The sequence below is a fragment of the Lepus europaeus genome, chromosome 19 (genome assembly GCF_033115175.1).
Source record: "Lepus europaeus isolate LE1 chromosome 19, mLepTim1.pri, whole genome shotgun sequence".
NCBI classification, from domain to species: domain Eukaryota; kingdom Metazoa; phylum Chordata; class Mammalia; order Lagomorpha; family Leporidae; genus Lepus; species Lepus europaeus.
In genome coordinates this window covers 72,463,019-72,478,659 of record NC_084845.1, presented here as the reverse complement: position 1 = coordinate 72,478,659, position 15,641 = coordinate 72,463,019, and the positions used below count along the sequence as shown (strand labels likewise).

Genomic DNA, 15,641 nt, shown 5'->3' with positions numbered 1-15,641 from the left:
TGTGGAGATTCTGAGCACGAGGAGAAAGAAACAGACACACATTCGGACTTTGTCACAGAGCAGCAGGACAAGCGGTGGGGGGTGGGGGGAGGAAGAGGGAGCAGTGGCTTCGCAGTCAAAGTCTTTGGTATCACTTAAAAGCTCAGAGAAATGACAGTAATGGGGTGGCTACTGTAGCACAGCTTAAACTGTAAGCTGCCAGTTGGGATTCCATATCGGAGTGCCTGGGTTCAAGTCCCAGCTCCGGTTCTGACCCAGCTTCCTGCTAATGTGCACCCTGGAAGGTAACAGCTTCAATATTTGGGTCCCTGGCATCTGTGAGCGAGACCCAGATTGACTTTCAGGCTCTCAACCTCAGAGTGGTCCAGTACTGGCTGCTGTGAACATGTGGGGAGTGAACCACTGGATGGCAGATCTCTGTCTCTCTCTTCCTGTCATCTGCTTTTCAAATACACATAAGCAAACAAAACAGAAAAAAACACCAAAAAAGTGTAATACTATAGCAATAAGTACGATTATTATTAACTGATCACCACCAATTACCTGTAACATTGTTATTACAAACTAATCAATAAATAACTATAACTTGCAGAAACAGGACTATGCAAATGGAACGAAATGGCAGAGACAGATCAAGCAGGCGCCAAGGGTGGAGAGAACAATACGGGGTGACAAAGGCGACATCTTCAACAGTTCAAGTATTTTTCATTAATATTCCAAAAAGAATATAAAAGTCTTCTTTAATCGGAATAACTTATCAAAAACCTAAAGCAAAGTATAAAGCAAAAACTGTGAAACACAAGGCAAGTGTGAGCAAACGGCCTTATGAGAAGAGCAGACAAGCCACTGGTCCTTGAGACCGGCACTGCGGCACCGTGGGCTGAGCTGCCGCCCGCTCCACTTCCTGTCCAGCTTCTCTGATGCACCTGGGAAGGCAGTGCAAGACCTGGGCCCCTGCGCCCACACGGGAGACCTGGGTGGAGGTCTCGGCTCCGCTGTCATCCAGGTACGTGCGCCACCATCTGCTGCCTCCTAGGTCCATCAGTAGGAATCTAGATCGGGAGTGGAGGCGGAACTTGATCCTAGGCACTGCAACATGGGACCCAAGCATCCTAGTGTTGGCCTCACGACAGATTTTAAAATCATACACCTGCTGTGGATGAGAGGACACATGTGTCTCTCAGTCGGTGGGCCAGTCTTCCCGAGGGCAATGTGGCAACATGTAGGGAACTGGAAATACCCATTCCTGGACAATTTGACACAGATGCCCCCATTTGCAGGGGGTCCATGCAGGCAACATCTGGACACAGTCTGATAAATGTGTCAGTAAATGATGCTTATGTAACTCAGTGCAGAAAACCACTCTTAGGACTCAGAACCTGCAAAACCAGAGCATGGCAGTGGGACAGGAAGTGTGGGGTGTGCACAAACACCCTGGGAAGACACAGAGACTCATCAAAACCAGAGCATGGCAGTGGGACAGGAAGTGTGGGGTGTGCACAAACACCCTGGGAAGACACAGAGACTCACCAAAACCAGAGCATGGCAGTGGGACAGGAAGTGTGGGGTGTGCACAAACACCCTGGGAAGACACAGAGACTCACCAAAACCAGAGCATGGCAGTGGGACAGGAAGTGTGGGGTGTGCACAAACACCCTGGGAAGACACAGAGACTCACCAAAACAGAGTCAAAGGAGGTTACCTGAAAATCCCCACCCCTCACCATTTTTATTTAAAAGACAAAAACAGAGAGAGATTTTCCACCTGTTGGTTCACTCCCCAGTTGCCTTCAACAGTAGGCTAAGCCAAGCCAGGAGCTGGACCTCCTTCCAGGTCTCCCATGTGGGTGGCAGGGACTCAGGCACCTGAGCCATCACCTACCGCCTCCCAGGGTTCATGTCAGGAGGAAGCTGGATGGGAAGTGGAGTAGCCAGGACTCAAACCAGGCACTGAGATACAGGACAGGAGCATTCCCAAAGTGGAGACTCAACCACTGTGCTGAATTCCTGCCCCTGTTTCTTAATGTAAAATTTTTATTTTTATCTACTTGAGAGGCAGAGAGACACAGAAAGAGTTCCCATCTATTGGCTCATTTCCTAAATTTCCACCTCATATAGGGCTGGGTAGGGGCTGAAGCCAGGAGCTAGAGGCGCAATACAGGTCCCCGATATGGGTGGCAGGGACTCAAGTACTTCAGCCATCACCACTGCCTCCCAAAGCCTGCATCAGCAGAAGCCAGACAGAGCTGGGATCATGGATGGAACCCAGAGGCGCTGCCTGCCCAGGGCCTTTTCACCGGCCTCAGGAAAGTGCCTCCCTCCCTGCAGACAGCCCAATAAGGAGCCAAAGTTTCCATCAGGCAGCTTGCAGCAGGTCTTACCTTTGTTCACCCAGCACTGCGCGAGCACCAAAATACCTTTTCAACTCTGTGTCTGGATTCAAGTGTCTAGAGAAATGGAAATATTAGCAAGAAAACTTAAACCATGGTCTCCTACAGTGATCCTGGACATTCCAGAGAGCCACCTGAGAACCCAGCAGAACAGCGATTCTGGCCACACGGTAACCTCCAGGCCTACCTTCTCTAAGGCCACCCCGACGTGTTGTGAGACCCAGGGAACAGGGCTCCCGCAGGGCATCAGAGGGGCGCAGTGGGTCCTTCTGTGGGAAGGTAAGGCACCTGGGCAGGTGTCGCGCACATGGCAACCATCTGCCTGCAAGGCCGAGTGGGGGCAGCTAGTCAAGAACGTCTCTCCCTTTTCAACTGGAGACAGTCTCGGGGGTGGGGTGGGCCACATAAAGGCCACACTAGACCCCGACAGTGTGGACGAGGTTCCTTCTCTTCAGCCTCGCTCCTGTTTGCTGCTGGATGCTCAGTGATAAACTCTGGCCACTTTTAAACACAGCAGTTCTGCCTTGTTTGGAAATTAGGTAGCGCCAATCTGTGTTTTGAAATTACTTTCTCTTCCCATGCAGTGGAGTTGAGGCCGTACCTGTGCTCCACGTACAGGACGTGCTTCTTGGAGCTCAGGAGAGGGGGCCCTGGGCGGTTTAACCCACTGCTGTCCTCAATCCTCTCTAAGATGCGGTCGATATCCTCCAGTCCATTTTCCTAAAAGCCCAAGACAACCTATTAATCACCACACTGACTTTTTGAACGTTAAAGTAATACCCAAGTGATTTTTATAAGAACTACTAAGCTGTATTTACTTCCTAAAGAACAGGGTACTTCAAACATTCTATGACAGACATATATTTAGACAAAAACAAAAGGTGTTTTGCACGAGGAAGCTCAGAAGAGAATCACAGAACCCTGCAAACCCTCGGGTCACAGACGAGGCTGCCAGTCTCACATGCAGGCTGCTCGCGTGGGGACTTCCCAGCCCAGCTGAGCTGTCGGGACAGACTAGGACGCACAGTCTTGGAAACAGACTTCCTGGGGACAGCCAGGTGGTTCCCACGCCCCACCACTCAGTCCGTCAGGGCGAGGAAAGGGGACAGGGGTGAGCATCACCCGGGTGATGGGCAACAGCCCTACCAAGGCCCCTCTGTCACAAGGACATGATTCCTAACGCGTGCTGGACACACAGAAAGAAGGGAACAAAGACAGAAGCAACAGGAGCTAAGCTCCTCCTCCCTGACCTCCTGGGCAGCCACACTCCTAATGGTGACAAAAAACCAACTTCTTTCACCATGGCTGCAGGAAACAGGCAGAGGACAAGCCAAAGCCACGCCTGACACACATACCGAAGTCTCTCCTGTGCCGGTTTTCTTATTTTTCTGTTTCTTTTTCTTCTTTCGGAGTTTGCTACTTGCATGAGACTAAATGAAAGAGGCACATGTGAACCAGTGGAAAGAGAAGGACAACCTCAGAAACCGACAGCCAAAGCAGCAAGCTCAATTCCCCTCCTCTAAGCAGTGCCCAGCCCCTCCCTCCCCACCCAGGACGCATCCTTTGATGCGACAGTGTGGCCTTTCTCTCCCACCCTTTCTTTCATATATATATACTTGAAAGGCTTTATTTATTTATTTGAGAGGTAAAGTTACAGAGAGAGACAGAAAGGTCTTCCATCTGCTAGATCACTCCTCAAATGGCCGCAATGGCTGGAGCTGGGACAATCTAAAGCCAAGAGCCAGGAGCTTCCTCCAGGTCTCCCAGATGGGTACAGGGGCCCAAGCACTTGGGCCATCTTTCATTGCTTTCCCAGGCCATAGCAGAGAGCTGGATCGGAACAGGAGCAGCTGGAATAAGGAATGGTGCCTGTATGGGATGCTGGCACCGCACGCAGAGGTAGAGGCTTAGTCTACTATGCCACAGCAGCGGTACCCCACCCCTGACCCTTTCTTGATGGGCTGTGGGCTACCCCTGAGCTTACAGTTCAGCCCAACCTCACAGTGGCTCACGGGCACTAAACCTACCCACCCTCCCACCGACCCTCCAGCTCTCCTTTATCACCCTGTCAGTCCCTGACTGCCACAGCACAGCCATGGTGGACACGAAGGCCCTGCTGTGCCAAGGCTGTCTCACACTGACCCCCTGTGCCTCTGCCCCTCACTCTCCCACCTGCACCTGGCCTGCTCCTTCTAAGTTAGCCTATCAAGACCCCAACCTTAACTAGGGGCCTGCTCTGCTCTCTGGGTCAGCGCTCCCATGTCTACTGGTCCTGGGGCACCAGATTCATTTGCAGGGACCAGAAGGCTCCGAGTGAACATCTCTGGGATCAAAGAGGAAACCCTCCCTCAGGAGCTGGCATCTGGCCCAGTGGCTAAAATGCCCGTGTCCCACACCAAGTGCCTGGCTCCTGACTCCAGCTAATGTACATTCTTGGAGACAGCAGGTGATGGCTCAAGTAGAAGTGCTCCTTTCTGTCACATGAGAGACTTGAACTGAGTTCCCAGCAATTGGTTTTGGCCTAGCGTAGCCCTGGTATCTAGGGAGTGAACCAGCAGATGGTAAATCTCTGTCTTTCAAATAAATAAATAAAGATTTAAAAAAAAACAAAGCACACACACAAACTTAAAAACCCCTCCCGTAGGGATCCTGTGGGAAGACCCCCGTTCTTCAAGGACCATCCTCTGTGTTGTGATGCGCATCCCTCCCAGCACCCAGACCGAAGGCCCACAGTCAGGAGGACACGCTACACAAAGACACAAACCGCTGCGCAGACCCAGGCACCCTGATGTCACTACTGGTCTTGGGGATTTCATGCAATTCTCATCAGGGGAACTGGGCAGTGAACAGAATCCAGCTCAGAAAACGTGAGCACAGCGGGTATGGCTGGATGCCCGGTGGCCCTGCTCTCTGACACCGGCCCACAGTCTCTCATACCTGCTCTGGAGGCACTGCCTTGGCCACTTCCGCATCTCTTCTGGGCTCTGTGCTTCCGTGTTGAGCCCTTGCTTTGTTCCCCAATGCCATGGAGTCTGCCAGGGCACAGCCAGACCTGTCTCCGTTTCCCACGGGATCATCCTCCAGGTCCTCAATGTGGATCTGGAAAAACAGGTTGGACAGGATCAAGGGCTTTGCCTGACAAAGCAGTCATGATGCGAATGGCAGTGCAGAGAAGGCACAGCCAAGAGAGTTCTGAGCTTTCCAGCAAGTTTTTTTTTTTTTTTTTTTAAGATTTATTTATTTGAAAGTCAGAGTTACACACAGAGAGAAAAGAGGTGGGGGAGGGAGGGGGAGGGGGAGAGAGAGAGAGAGAAAGAGAGAGAGAGGTCTTCCATCTGTCAGTTCACTCCCCAATTGGCTGCAAGGGCCGGAGCTGTGCTGATCCGAAGCCAGGAGCTTCTTCCAGATCTCCCACGCAGGTGCAGGGGCCAAGGATATGGGCCATCTTCTATTGCTTTCCCAGGCCATAGCACAGAGCTGGATCAGAAGTGGAGCAGCTGGGACTCAAACCGGTGCCCATATAGGATGCCGGTGCTCCAGGCCAGGGCGTTAACCCGCTGTGCCAAGCGCCGGCCCCTCTAGCAAGTTCTGGCTCAGGCTGCCTCAGTCAGGGGGCCCCCGAGAGACTCAGTGTTCTCTGCCTTCAAGGATGACACAGTGAAGCGGCACCATGATCGCCCCATTCACTGAGACCACCCAAAGGTGAAAGTTAAAATGCATGGCTCAGCCAGGGCACTGAAGTCCTTCTTCCTATGCAATCCTCAGCTCATGTACCGTGGCACACAGGACGCACCGAGGATCCACCTGCCCACAGACTGTGATGACAGAAGTCACAGTTGTCTCTCAGCATCTGTGGGCCTGTGGACACTGGCATCTGCAGATTCTCTAGTCTCTTACATAAAATGGTGTAGGATTTGCACATAACCCATGTGCATTCCTTCGTATGTTGTAGATCATCACTAACGTAATGTGAGCACTGTGAGAATACTGTTACACTGCATCCTTTAGGGAGAAAATAAGGAAAGTCTGTACTTGCATTTCTTTTTAATTATTTTTGGTCCCTGGTGGTTGGATCCACAGACATGGAGGGCAGACTGCACATGGAAACCAGTGGAGCCCCAAAGAGCAGTGAGAATGGGTGAGCCACAGCTGGGCACACGCACACACACACGAGCAAATCTAAGCAGCATGGCACTGAGTAGAGAGACACACACTCTTGGGAGGGGAGACAGGCAGTGGGGACAACAGGGGAATGGTACAAGTCATGAGAAAAGTTTCAGTACTCAGCAAATAAACGAATGGCCGATAACACTTCATAAACAGCAGATCAACTGTGAGGTGCAGAAATAGATAAATGCAACTTTATATTCAATTTAGAACATTTGGAAAATGTAAAGCTCAAAAAATAAGAATGAAATCAACTCCAACCCTTGCAACCCTGAGAGAGTTTAAAACAGAAGTGGGGTCAGCTTTCCGTGGTGACTTCGTTGATGGGGATGAAAGGCAAATGCCCCTGCTGCTCTCACCTGGCTGCCCTGCAAGCTGGCATCCTGTGTCACAAATGCCAGTGGAGCCTCGGCTACTTCACTTCCAAGCCAGACCCCTGCTAACGGCCCACGAAAGCAGTGAAGATGCCCAAGCGCTTGGGCCCCTGCACACATGTGGGAGACATGAATAGAGTACTAGGCTTCTGGCTTTGGCCTGGCCCAGATCTGGCTATGCTACCATTTAGAGAGTGAACCAGCACATGGAAGATCACCTGTCTGTCTCTATTTTCAATAAATAAGTAAATAAATAAATGTCGGGGCCAGCGCTGTGGCACACCAGGTTAAAGCCCCAGCCTGTGGCACCAGCATTCCATATGGGCGCTGGTTCAAGTCTTGGCTGCTCCACTTCTTCTGATCCAGCTCCCTCCTGATGCACCCACGAAGGCAGTAGAAGATGGCCCAAGTCCTTGGGCTCCTGCACCCTGTGGAAGACCTGCAAGAAGCTCCTGGCTCCTAGCTTCAGATCGGCTCAGCTCCAGCTGCAGCAGCCATGAAGGGAGTGAACCAATGGATGAAAGACCTCTCTCTGAAACTTTTCAAATAAATGAAATTAATCTCTTTTTTAAAAAAAGGAGAGACAAGCCATAAACAGGAATAAAATATTTTTAAAATAATAATAAATAAATGTCGAGCTAAAGCTCAATTGAAACAATGATGCTGTACACACAGGCATGTCTCTAAGCAGTTCTGCTGACAGCGCACGATTGCCATCTACACTGGCCTCCACCAGCAGGACGTGGCGTCAGTCACCTCGAGATAAATCTTACTAGCCACTGTGAAAGCTGTATCAAAGCAGAGCCACATCTGTCCAACCCTACCTGCCAAATGGAGCCGGGAGGCTATGAAGAACGAACCTTCACACACATGAGCCTCTGTGGGAACTGCCCTAGAAACTTCTCCAAACCACAGCTTTGGGGCATGCGTTTAAGATGCCTGAAGTCAAGATGTTGTGTCCCTGGGCCGGCGTTGTAGCTTAGCGGGTAAAGCCACCACTTGCAGTGCCAGTATCCCAAATGGACGCTGGTTGGAGACCTGGCTGTTCCACTTCTTTTTTTTTTTTTTTTTTTTTTTGACAGGCAGAGTGGACAGTGAGAGAGAGACAGAGAGAAAGGTCTTCCTTTTGCCGTTGGTTCACCCTCCAATGGCCGCCGCGGTAGCGCGCTGCGGCCGGCGCACCGCGCTGTTCCGATGGCAGGAGCCAGGTGCTTATCCTGGTCTCCCATGGGGTGCAGAGCCCAAACACTTGGGCCATCCTCCACTGCACTCCCTGGCCACAGCAGAGAGCTGGCCTGGAAGAGGGGCAACCGGGACAGGATCAGTGCCCCGACCGGGACTAGAACCCGGTGTGCCGGCGCCGCAAGGCGGAGGATTAGCCTGTTGAGCCACGGCGCTGGCCTGGCTGTTCCACTTCTGATCCAGCTCTCTGCTATGGCCTGGGAAAGCAGAAGATAGCCCAAGTCCTTGGGCCTCTGCACCCACATGGGTGACCCGGAGGAAGCTCCTGACTTCGGATCAGCGCAACTCCAGCTGTTACAGCTATCTGAGGAGTGAACCAGTGGATGGAAGATGCCTGCCCTCCTCCCCCCCCCCCCCGCCCCGTTAACTATGCCTTTCAAATAAATAAATAAATAAATCTTAAAAGCAAGCAAGCAAAGTAGAACTCGAACGCAGACACTCCTCTATGGGATGTGGGTGTCCAAGCAGCTTCTGAACCACTGGACCTGTTTCTGAATTGCCAGTTCTGCTGTGCTGCTCTGTTTGTCCATGTTTCGCTAATACCACACCATCCTGATGCTTTACAAGCCCGGAAACGAGGTGGAGTTTTCTGAGGAGTGTCTTGCCCATGCCAGATCTTCTGCATTTCCATGTGAACTGTATGATCAGCCTGACCACAAAGCCTGGTCTCCAGCCTGTAGACTAAGAAGGACTGGACTCGACCAACCTGGGGAAATGACATTCCGATGATGTCAGTCTTCTAGTCCCTGAACATGGACGCCTTTCCCCTCACATGTGCTGTCACTGTTCCCAGCAATACTTTGTGTTTTTCGGTACGGAGATATTCTGTATTTTTCACTAACTTTATCCTTCAATATCCGAGGTGTTTTTTAAATTTTTGTCATTTGAGAGCCAGAGAAACAGACAAACTGAGTCTCCTATGTGGGTTGCAGGGACCTAACTATTCCAGCCATCTCTGCTGCCTCCCAGGATGTGATTCAGTACAGAGCTGGGACTGGGAATCCTAACTTGACAGAACTGTGGAACAGCCCGTTGAAGGTACAGGTAAAGCTTTACAAATCCAAGAAGAAGAAACCGAGAAGAAAACAGACAAACCCACAACTGATTGTAAAGCTTTAAAAACTGTGCCTCCAACGGACTGTTCCACAGCTGTATCAAGCCAACAGTTTCCAGAAAGAGCAAAGCTGTGGGCTCACGCCTGCATCTCCTTTTCTGTGAAGTGGGTCCCCAGTCTGTGACATACTATCTGGGATCCCACGCAGGTGGGACAGTGCCTAGACAGCGAGGACAACTGAGACCTGAGGGCAGGAGGCACAGCCCTATCTGGAATGAGTACCTGTCTGTTCTTTGCAGAATGAATGGCTGGTCCTTCAAAGATGGAAGGGTCTAAAGCAGCATAGGCAATGTACATATTTATGAAGTAAATGACTGAATTCTTAATACACTAAAATCATCATGATACACATTAAAAGGGTTAAATTTGAGTTTACAGTTTTATTCTACAAAATTTTTATTTAATTTTTTTGAATTTGAAAGGCAGAGGCAGACAGAGAGGTCTTCCATCCACTGGTTTACTCCCCAAATGGCAACAATGGCTGAGTCTCGGCAAGGTCAAAACCAGGAGTCTGGAGCTCCATCCAGGTCTCCAACGTGGGTGGAAGCCATCACCTGCTGCCTCCCAGGACGTGCGTCAGCAGGAAGATGGAATCGGGAGCAGAGCCAGGACTGGCATGGGATGCAGGAGTCTCCAAAGGTGTCAAGGAATGCACAGGGGCCAGCGCTGTGGCGCAGTGGGTTAACACCCTAGCCTGAAGCACCGGCATCCCATATGGGCACCAGTTTGAGTCCCGGCTGCTCCACTTCCCATCCAGCTCTCTGCTTTGGCCTGGGAAAGCAGTAGAAGATGGCCCAAGTCCTTGGGCCCCTGCACCCGCGTGGGAGACCTGGAAGAAGCTCCTGGCTCCTGGCTTCACCAGGCCGCTCTGGCCATTGCAGCCAACTGGGGAGTGAACCAGTGGATGGAGGACCTCTCTCTTTTCTCTCTGCCTCTCCTCTCTCTGTGTAACTCTGACTTGTAAATAAATAAATAAATCTTTTTTTTTTTTAAAAAAGGAATACATAAAACACCCATCCCAATACATACTTTGTAAAGATGTATGCATTTAATTACTTGAAGGCAGAGCAACAGAGAGGGAGACAGAGGAAGATCTTCTGTCTGCTGGTTCACTCCCTAAATGGCCTCAACAGCTAGGTCTGGGCCAGGTTGAAACCAGGAGCCAGGAACTCCATCCGGATCTCCCACATGGGTGGCGGTGGCCCACTTGAGTCATCTTGCGCTGCCTTCCTAGGTGCATCAGCAGGGAGCTGGATCAGAAATGGAGCAGCTGGGATTTGAACTGGTGCCCCAAAATGGGATTCCAGTGTGGCAAGAAATGGCTTAATACAGTTCACCACCAGACCCACCACCAGTATTTTCAATAAGCTGTTTTTCACTTGCAGTATTACTGGGGGCAAATATTCACCATACACACATCTGACACAAAATATGCATTAAAATACATATAGAATTCCTATTAAACAGTAATAGGAAGACAATCACATAAAAATGGGCAAAGAAATGTGAAGAGGCACTTCACGTAAGATAAACAAATGGCCAGGGAAATGCAAATAAACAAAAGAGATGGCATTGCATAGCCACAGAATGCCTGACTGCAAAGACTGGCAGTGCCCAGTACAGAAAGCTAGGCTGGGCAAGGCTGCCTTCGCCTCAGAGAAGGGTCTACAGTCTCTTCACGTCCCAGGTGTTCCGTCGAGCAGAAAGTAAACACGTGTCCACAAAAGACTTCTATACAAATGTTCACATAGTTTTAGTCCCAACACCCCAAACTGGAAATAACACAGGCATCGACCAAAAAGTAAATGGATGGACATGTGGTACGTGCACACAGTGTGTGACTGCTCCGCAGCAGATGAACACCACAGAAAGAGTCAATCTCACAAGCACAGGATGAGCAAGAGCGATCAGACGCAGAGAGCAATTCTGTACAACTGCACACGGACCCCGGAAACAGCACCGCTCACCAACAGACAGACAGCAGACACACAGGCTGGAAACAACTCCTCACACACAAACCTTGGAAGAGGCACCTCTCACCAACAGACATACAGCTGGGGCACAGGCTGGAAGCAACTCTTGGCACACGGAACCTGGAAAAGGCACTTTTCACTGACATACAGTGGGGTCACAGGCTAGGAAGAACTCACATATGAACCCCGGAAAAGGCACCTCTCACCAACAGACAGATCGCAGGGACACAAGAACAACTCCTCATACATGAACCCCAAAAAGGCACCTCCCACTGACAGAAAGTGGGGACACAGGCTAAAAACAATGATAAAACCTTCTGTAACTTGGTGGTGGTGGTGACACTGGTCTATCGCACAGCTGTCAAACTCAAACCATACACTTTAAATGGGTGTCTTTTATTACACACAGATTATACTTCAACTAAGCTGATTTTTATTTATTTGAAAGGCAGAATGACAGAGAGAAAGAGGACATCAGAGCTACAAGGTGACAACACCTGCAGTGAGCAGTTAGAGCTACAAGGCGACAACGGACCAGCAGTGAGCACAGTCAGAGCTACAAGGCAACAATGGACCAGCAGTGAGCATAGTCAGAGCCTCAAGGTGACAATGGACCAGCAGTGAGCACAGTCAGAGCTACAAGGGGACAACGGCTGCAGTGAGGACATCAGAGCTATAAGGTGACAATGGCTGCAGTGAGCATAGTCGGAGCTACAAGGTGACAGGTCAGCAGTGAGCAGTCAGAGCTACAAGGGGACAATGGCTGCAGTGAGCACAGTCAGACTACAAAGTGACAAGGGTCACCAGTGAGCACAGCCGGAGCTACAAGGTGACAATAGCTGCAGTGAGCACAGTCGGAGCTACAAGGTGATGGGTCAGCAGTGAGAACATCAGGGCTACAAGGGGACAATGGCTGCAGTGAGGACATCAGAACTACAAGGTGACAATGGCTGCAGTGAGCATAGTCAGACTACAAAGTGACAAGGGTCACCAGTGGGCACAGCCGGAGCTACAAGGTGACAATAGCTGCGGTGAGCACAGTCGGAGCTACAAGGTGACAAAGGTCAGCAGTGAGAACATCAGAGCTACAAGGTGACAATGGCTGCAGTGAGGACATCAGAACTACAAGGTGACAATGGCTGCAGTGAGCACAGTCAGACTACAAAGTGACAAGGGTCACCAGTGAGCACAGCCGGAGCTACAAGGTGACAATAGCTGCAGTGAGCACAGTCGGAGCTACAAGGTGATGGGTCAGCAGTGAGCAGTCAGAGCTACAAGGGGACAATGGCTGCAGTGAGGACATCAGAACTACAAGGTGACAATAGCTGCAGTGAGCATAGTCAGACTACAAAGTGACAAGGGTCACCAGTGAGCACAGCCGGAGCTACAAGGTGACAATAGCTGCAGTGAGCACAGCCGGAGCTACAAGGTGACAAAGGTCAGCAGTGAGAACATCAGAGCTACAAGGTGACAATAGCTGCCGTGAGCACAGTCGGAGCTACAAGGTGACAAGGGTCAGCAGTGAGAACATCAGAGCTACAAGGTGACAATAGCTGCTGTGAGCACAGTCGGAGCAACAAGGTGACAAGAGCCAGCAGTGAGCACAGTCAGACTACAAGGTGACAAGGGTCACCAGTGAGCACAGCTGGAGCTACAAGGTGACTCTGTAGGATGGACACCAGACCCCCATTTGTGCTCTGCCTCCTCCCCAGGAAGCCATCACCAGTCCCTAGACGTGTTTTTGAGTAAGGCACTCAGGATTGCACATTTCTAGGGAAGTTCTTTTGTTCTCTTGACTCAGTGTATCGTATTATGTCTGGTCTGACCACGTGCCCAGGATGCACTAAAGGCTACACACTTCAGTGGATTGAATCCTGACATACCTAAGGTTAACAATAACATGCCCAAAGTTTCATTAAGTATCTTGCTCAAGTTCTCCCATCTGGGAAGGGGTGGAGCCGGATCCACAGGCAGCACTCTAGCCTGCACAAAGACTATTTATCTAAGACTACACAGTAACTATGTGTAGGCCTCCTGGGAAATGGGGACACACTTACAAATAAAGTTTCTGTTTTCATGATGCTGATACTCCACTATAGGATACAATTGATATAAAGTAAGTGGAACAGACAGCCTATTAAGTAATGCTCAGCAATAAACTTCAGCGGAAAAGACGCCCAGAAAAAGAGATGGGAGAACAGCAGTGACTGCAGTTTTTAAAAAGTTATTGAGGCAGACAGAGATGGAGAGCTAAGATCTCCCATCCATGGTTCACTCCCTAAATACCTACAACAGCCAGGTCTGGGTCAGGCCAAAGGACATCAGGGCTACAAGGTGACAACAGGTGCAGTGAGCACAGTCAGAGCTTTGAATTCAATCTGGGCCTCCCACCTGGGTGGCAGGAGCCCCAGGATTTGGCCATTCTCTGCCCACTCCCAGGGTGTGCATCAGCAGAAGCCAAGCTGAGAACCAGGCGCTCTGAGGGGGAGTTCAGAGCCACGCCCCAATCTCTGAGCCAACACCTGCCCTGACTGCGATTTTAAATCAGGTGGCGAAGCCAGGCATGAGCCGCAGGCGGCACCTGAGCCAAGCCAAGGGGCAGTCAGGGGGTCAGACGCGTGTCAATGTCTGAGGAGAGTTTTCCCAGCCGCAGGCGTGACCGAGAGCGCGCTGAGAAAGAGACCAAATGCAAGAGCCTTCCAGGCACACTGGGTACCGCCAGGGAGGGCTGTGATCAGCGTGTGCTCAGAACCCCACGCAGAGTGACAGGACCAGAGGTGGGGCTAGGAAAGGACGGTCTAGCTCCCCATGCCCGGGACTCCCCAACGCTCTGCAAGTGGGCTGTGAGCCAGGGAGAGATAGACATCAGGATCAGGCATGCCATCCAGGTGGCCGGCCCCAGCACCGAACGAACGGAGAAGCCCCCAGCGGAGGCAAGGACGACTGAAGGAGCGCATTGGGCCAGAGGCGCCGGCGTAGGTCACGTTCGGATGAAAGGGAGACAAGAGTGCGAATCACGCACGTGAAGAAGCTCTGAGCTGCTGACACTAATGTCCCATCTGTGGGAGCCCTGCACTCTGCACCCAGCTCAGCTTCCCGCTAACAGACACCGTGGGAGGCCACACCCTGCCATGCACACAAAATACCTGGACTGAGGCCCCAGCTCGCGGGCATCGAAAGCGGACCAGCAGGTGGCTGCTCCGTCTCTGCCTCAAGACCCAGAGAAGTGGCGCCCTGCGCACTCTGCTGCAGCCCCTCCTCTGGACACTGCAGCCCCGCCCACCTGTTCACCCCACAACACCCCCTCCAGTCCCGCTCTCGGCAGACCTTCCCCGCCCCTTGAGCCCGCCCCCTCACATCTTAGCCCCGCCCCTGGCCGCTCGGTCCCGCCCCCACTCAACTCTTAGCCCCGCCCCTCCACCGAGTACAGAATCGGCTGGCCCCGCCCCCGTCACACCGCCCTTCTCGCTGGGTCCCACCTTTGACCCCGCCCCGGGCCGCTAGGCCACGCCCCATTCAGCTCCTAGCCCCGCCCCTGCGCAGAGTGCAGGATCGGGTGGCCCCGCCCCGTGACGTAAGGGGCACGCCCCCGCAGCCCCGCCTCGCCCCCCGCCTGCCCTCCTCCGGCCCCCCCCCCCGGCCGCCCCGCTCCTCACCAACTCGAACCGGTTGTTGACTCGGACGCCCTCCTTCCCTGCGCCCCCAGGGCGCCGGCCACCCGGTTTCCGTTTTGGCCCTTCTTCCGCGTCATCGTCCTCACCGAGGTCGAACCGCAGGGCTTCGGGCCCCAGGGGTTCCTGGCCGCGCTGTTCCCCCCTCAGCCTCCGGAGGGCCCGGCGCGACATAGGACCCAACGGCCGCTGACGTCTCAAGAGAGAGAAGGAAGAGCAGAAGAGGAGGGCGGTCGGCGCGCCTGCGCACACCCGGCGCGCTGGCGCGAGGCTGGCGTGTCGCGTCTGCGCGCTGCGGCTCGCCGGAACTTCCTGTCCACTCCAGCGGCGTCAGCGAAGGTGCAGGCGCTTCCGGGGGGGCTCTCGCGAGAAGTTGGCGCCTCAGCGCGGCGAGACCTGCCGGCGGGTGGAGGTATTCCCGGCGCGGCTGCCGGCTCGGAGGCGGCCCGTACCCCGATGGAGACCCTAGATCTCAGGGTGCGAGCCGGCGGAGGGCGCAGGGGTGACGCGGCGCGGGAGCCGAGGCCCGCCTGCGGGAGTCCCCTCCGCCCGCTTCACGGGAGTCAGCGTCCCGGAGCCGGCGCCCCGCCGCCCGCAAGTGGGCAGCGCCGAAGCCGGCGCGGCCCCGGGACCTGGCGCGTCGCTGTCCTGAACGCCGAGGGCGAGTCGCCGGCTCGCCTCGCGCGGCTGTCCCGAGCGAGGACCCCGCCC

General features: G+C 52.8%; 1 protein-coding gene across 2 annotated transcripts in view; it reads right to left on the bottom strand.

Moving 5' to 3' along the window:
- TCF25 (transcription factor 25) overlaps positions 1-15,171 on the bottom strand; it is a 29,017-nt gene extending 13,846 nt beyond the window's left edge. The window contains exons 1-5 of one of the 2 annotated variants that reach the window (XM_062177249.1): positions 14,916-15,171; positions 5,327-5,488; positions 3,745-3,819; positions 2,991-3,109; positions 2,381-2,446 (exon numbers count right to left, since the gene is read on the bottom strand). In XM_062177249.1, coding sequence (XP_062033233.1) covers positions 2,381-2,446; positions 2,991-3,109; positions 3,745-3,819; positions 5,327-5,488; positions 14,916-15,104 — 611 coding nt within the window. In that variant the 5' untranslated portion in view covers positions 15,105-15,171. The remainder of the gene's footprint in view (positions 1-2,380; positions 2,447-2,990; positions 3,110-3,744; positions 3,820-5,326; positions 5,489-14,915) is intronic. The other variant, XM_062177250.1, reaches the window with a different exon arrangement.
- Positions 15,172-15,641: the final 470 nt, after the last annotated feature.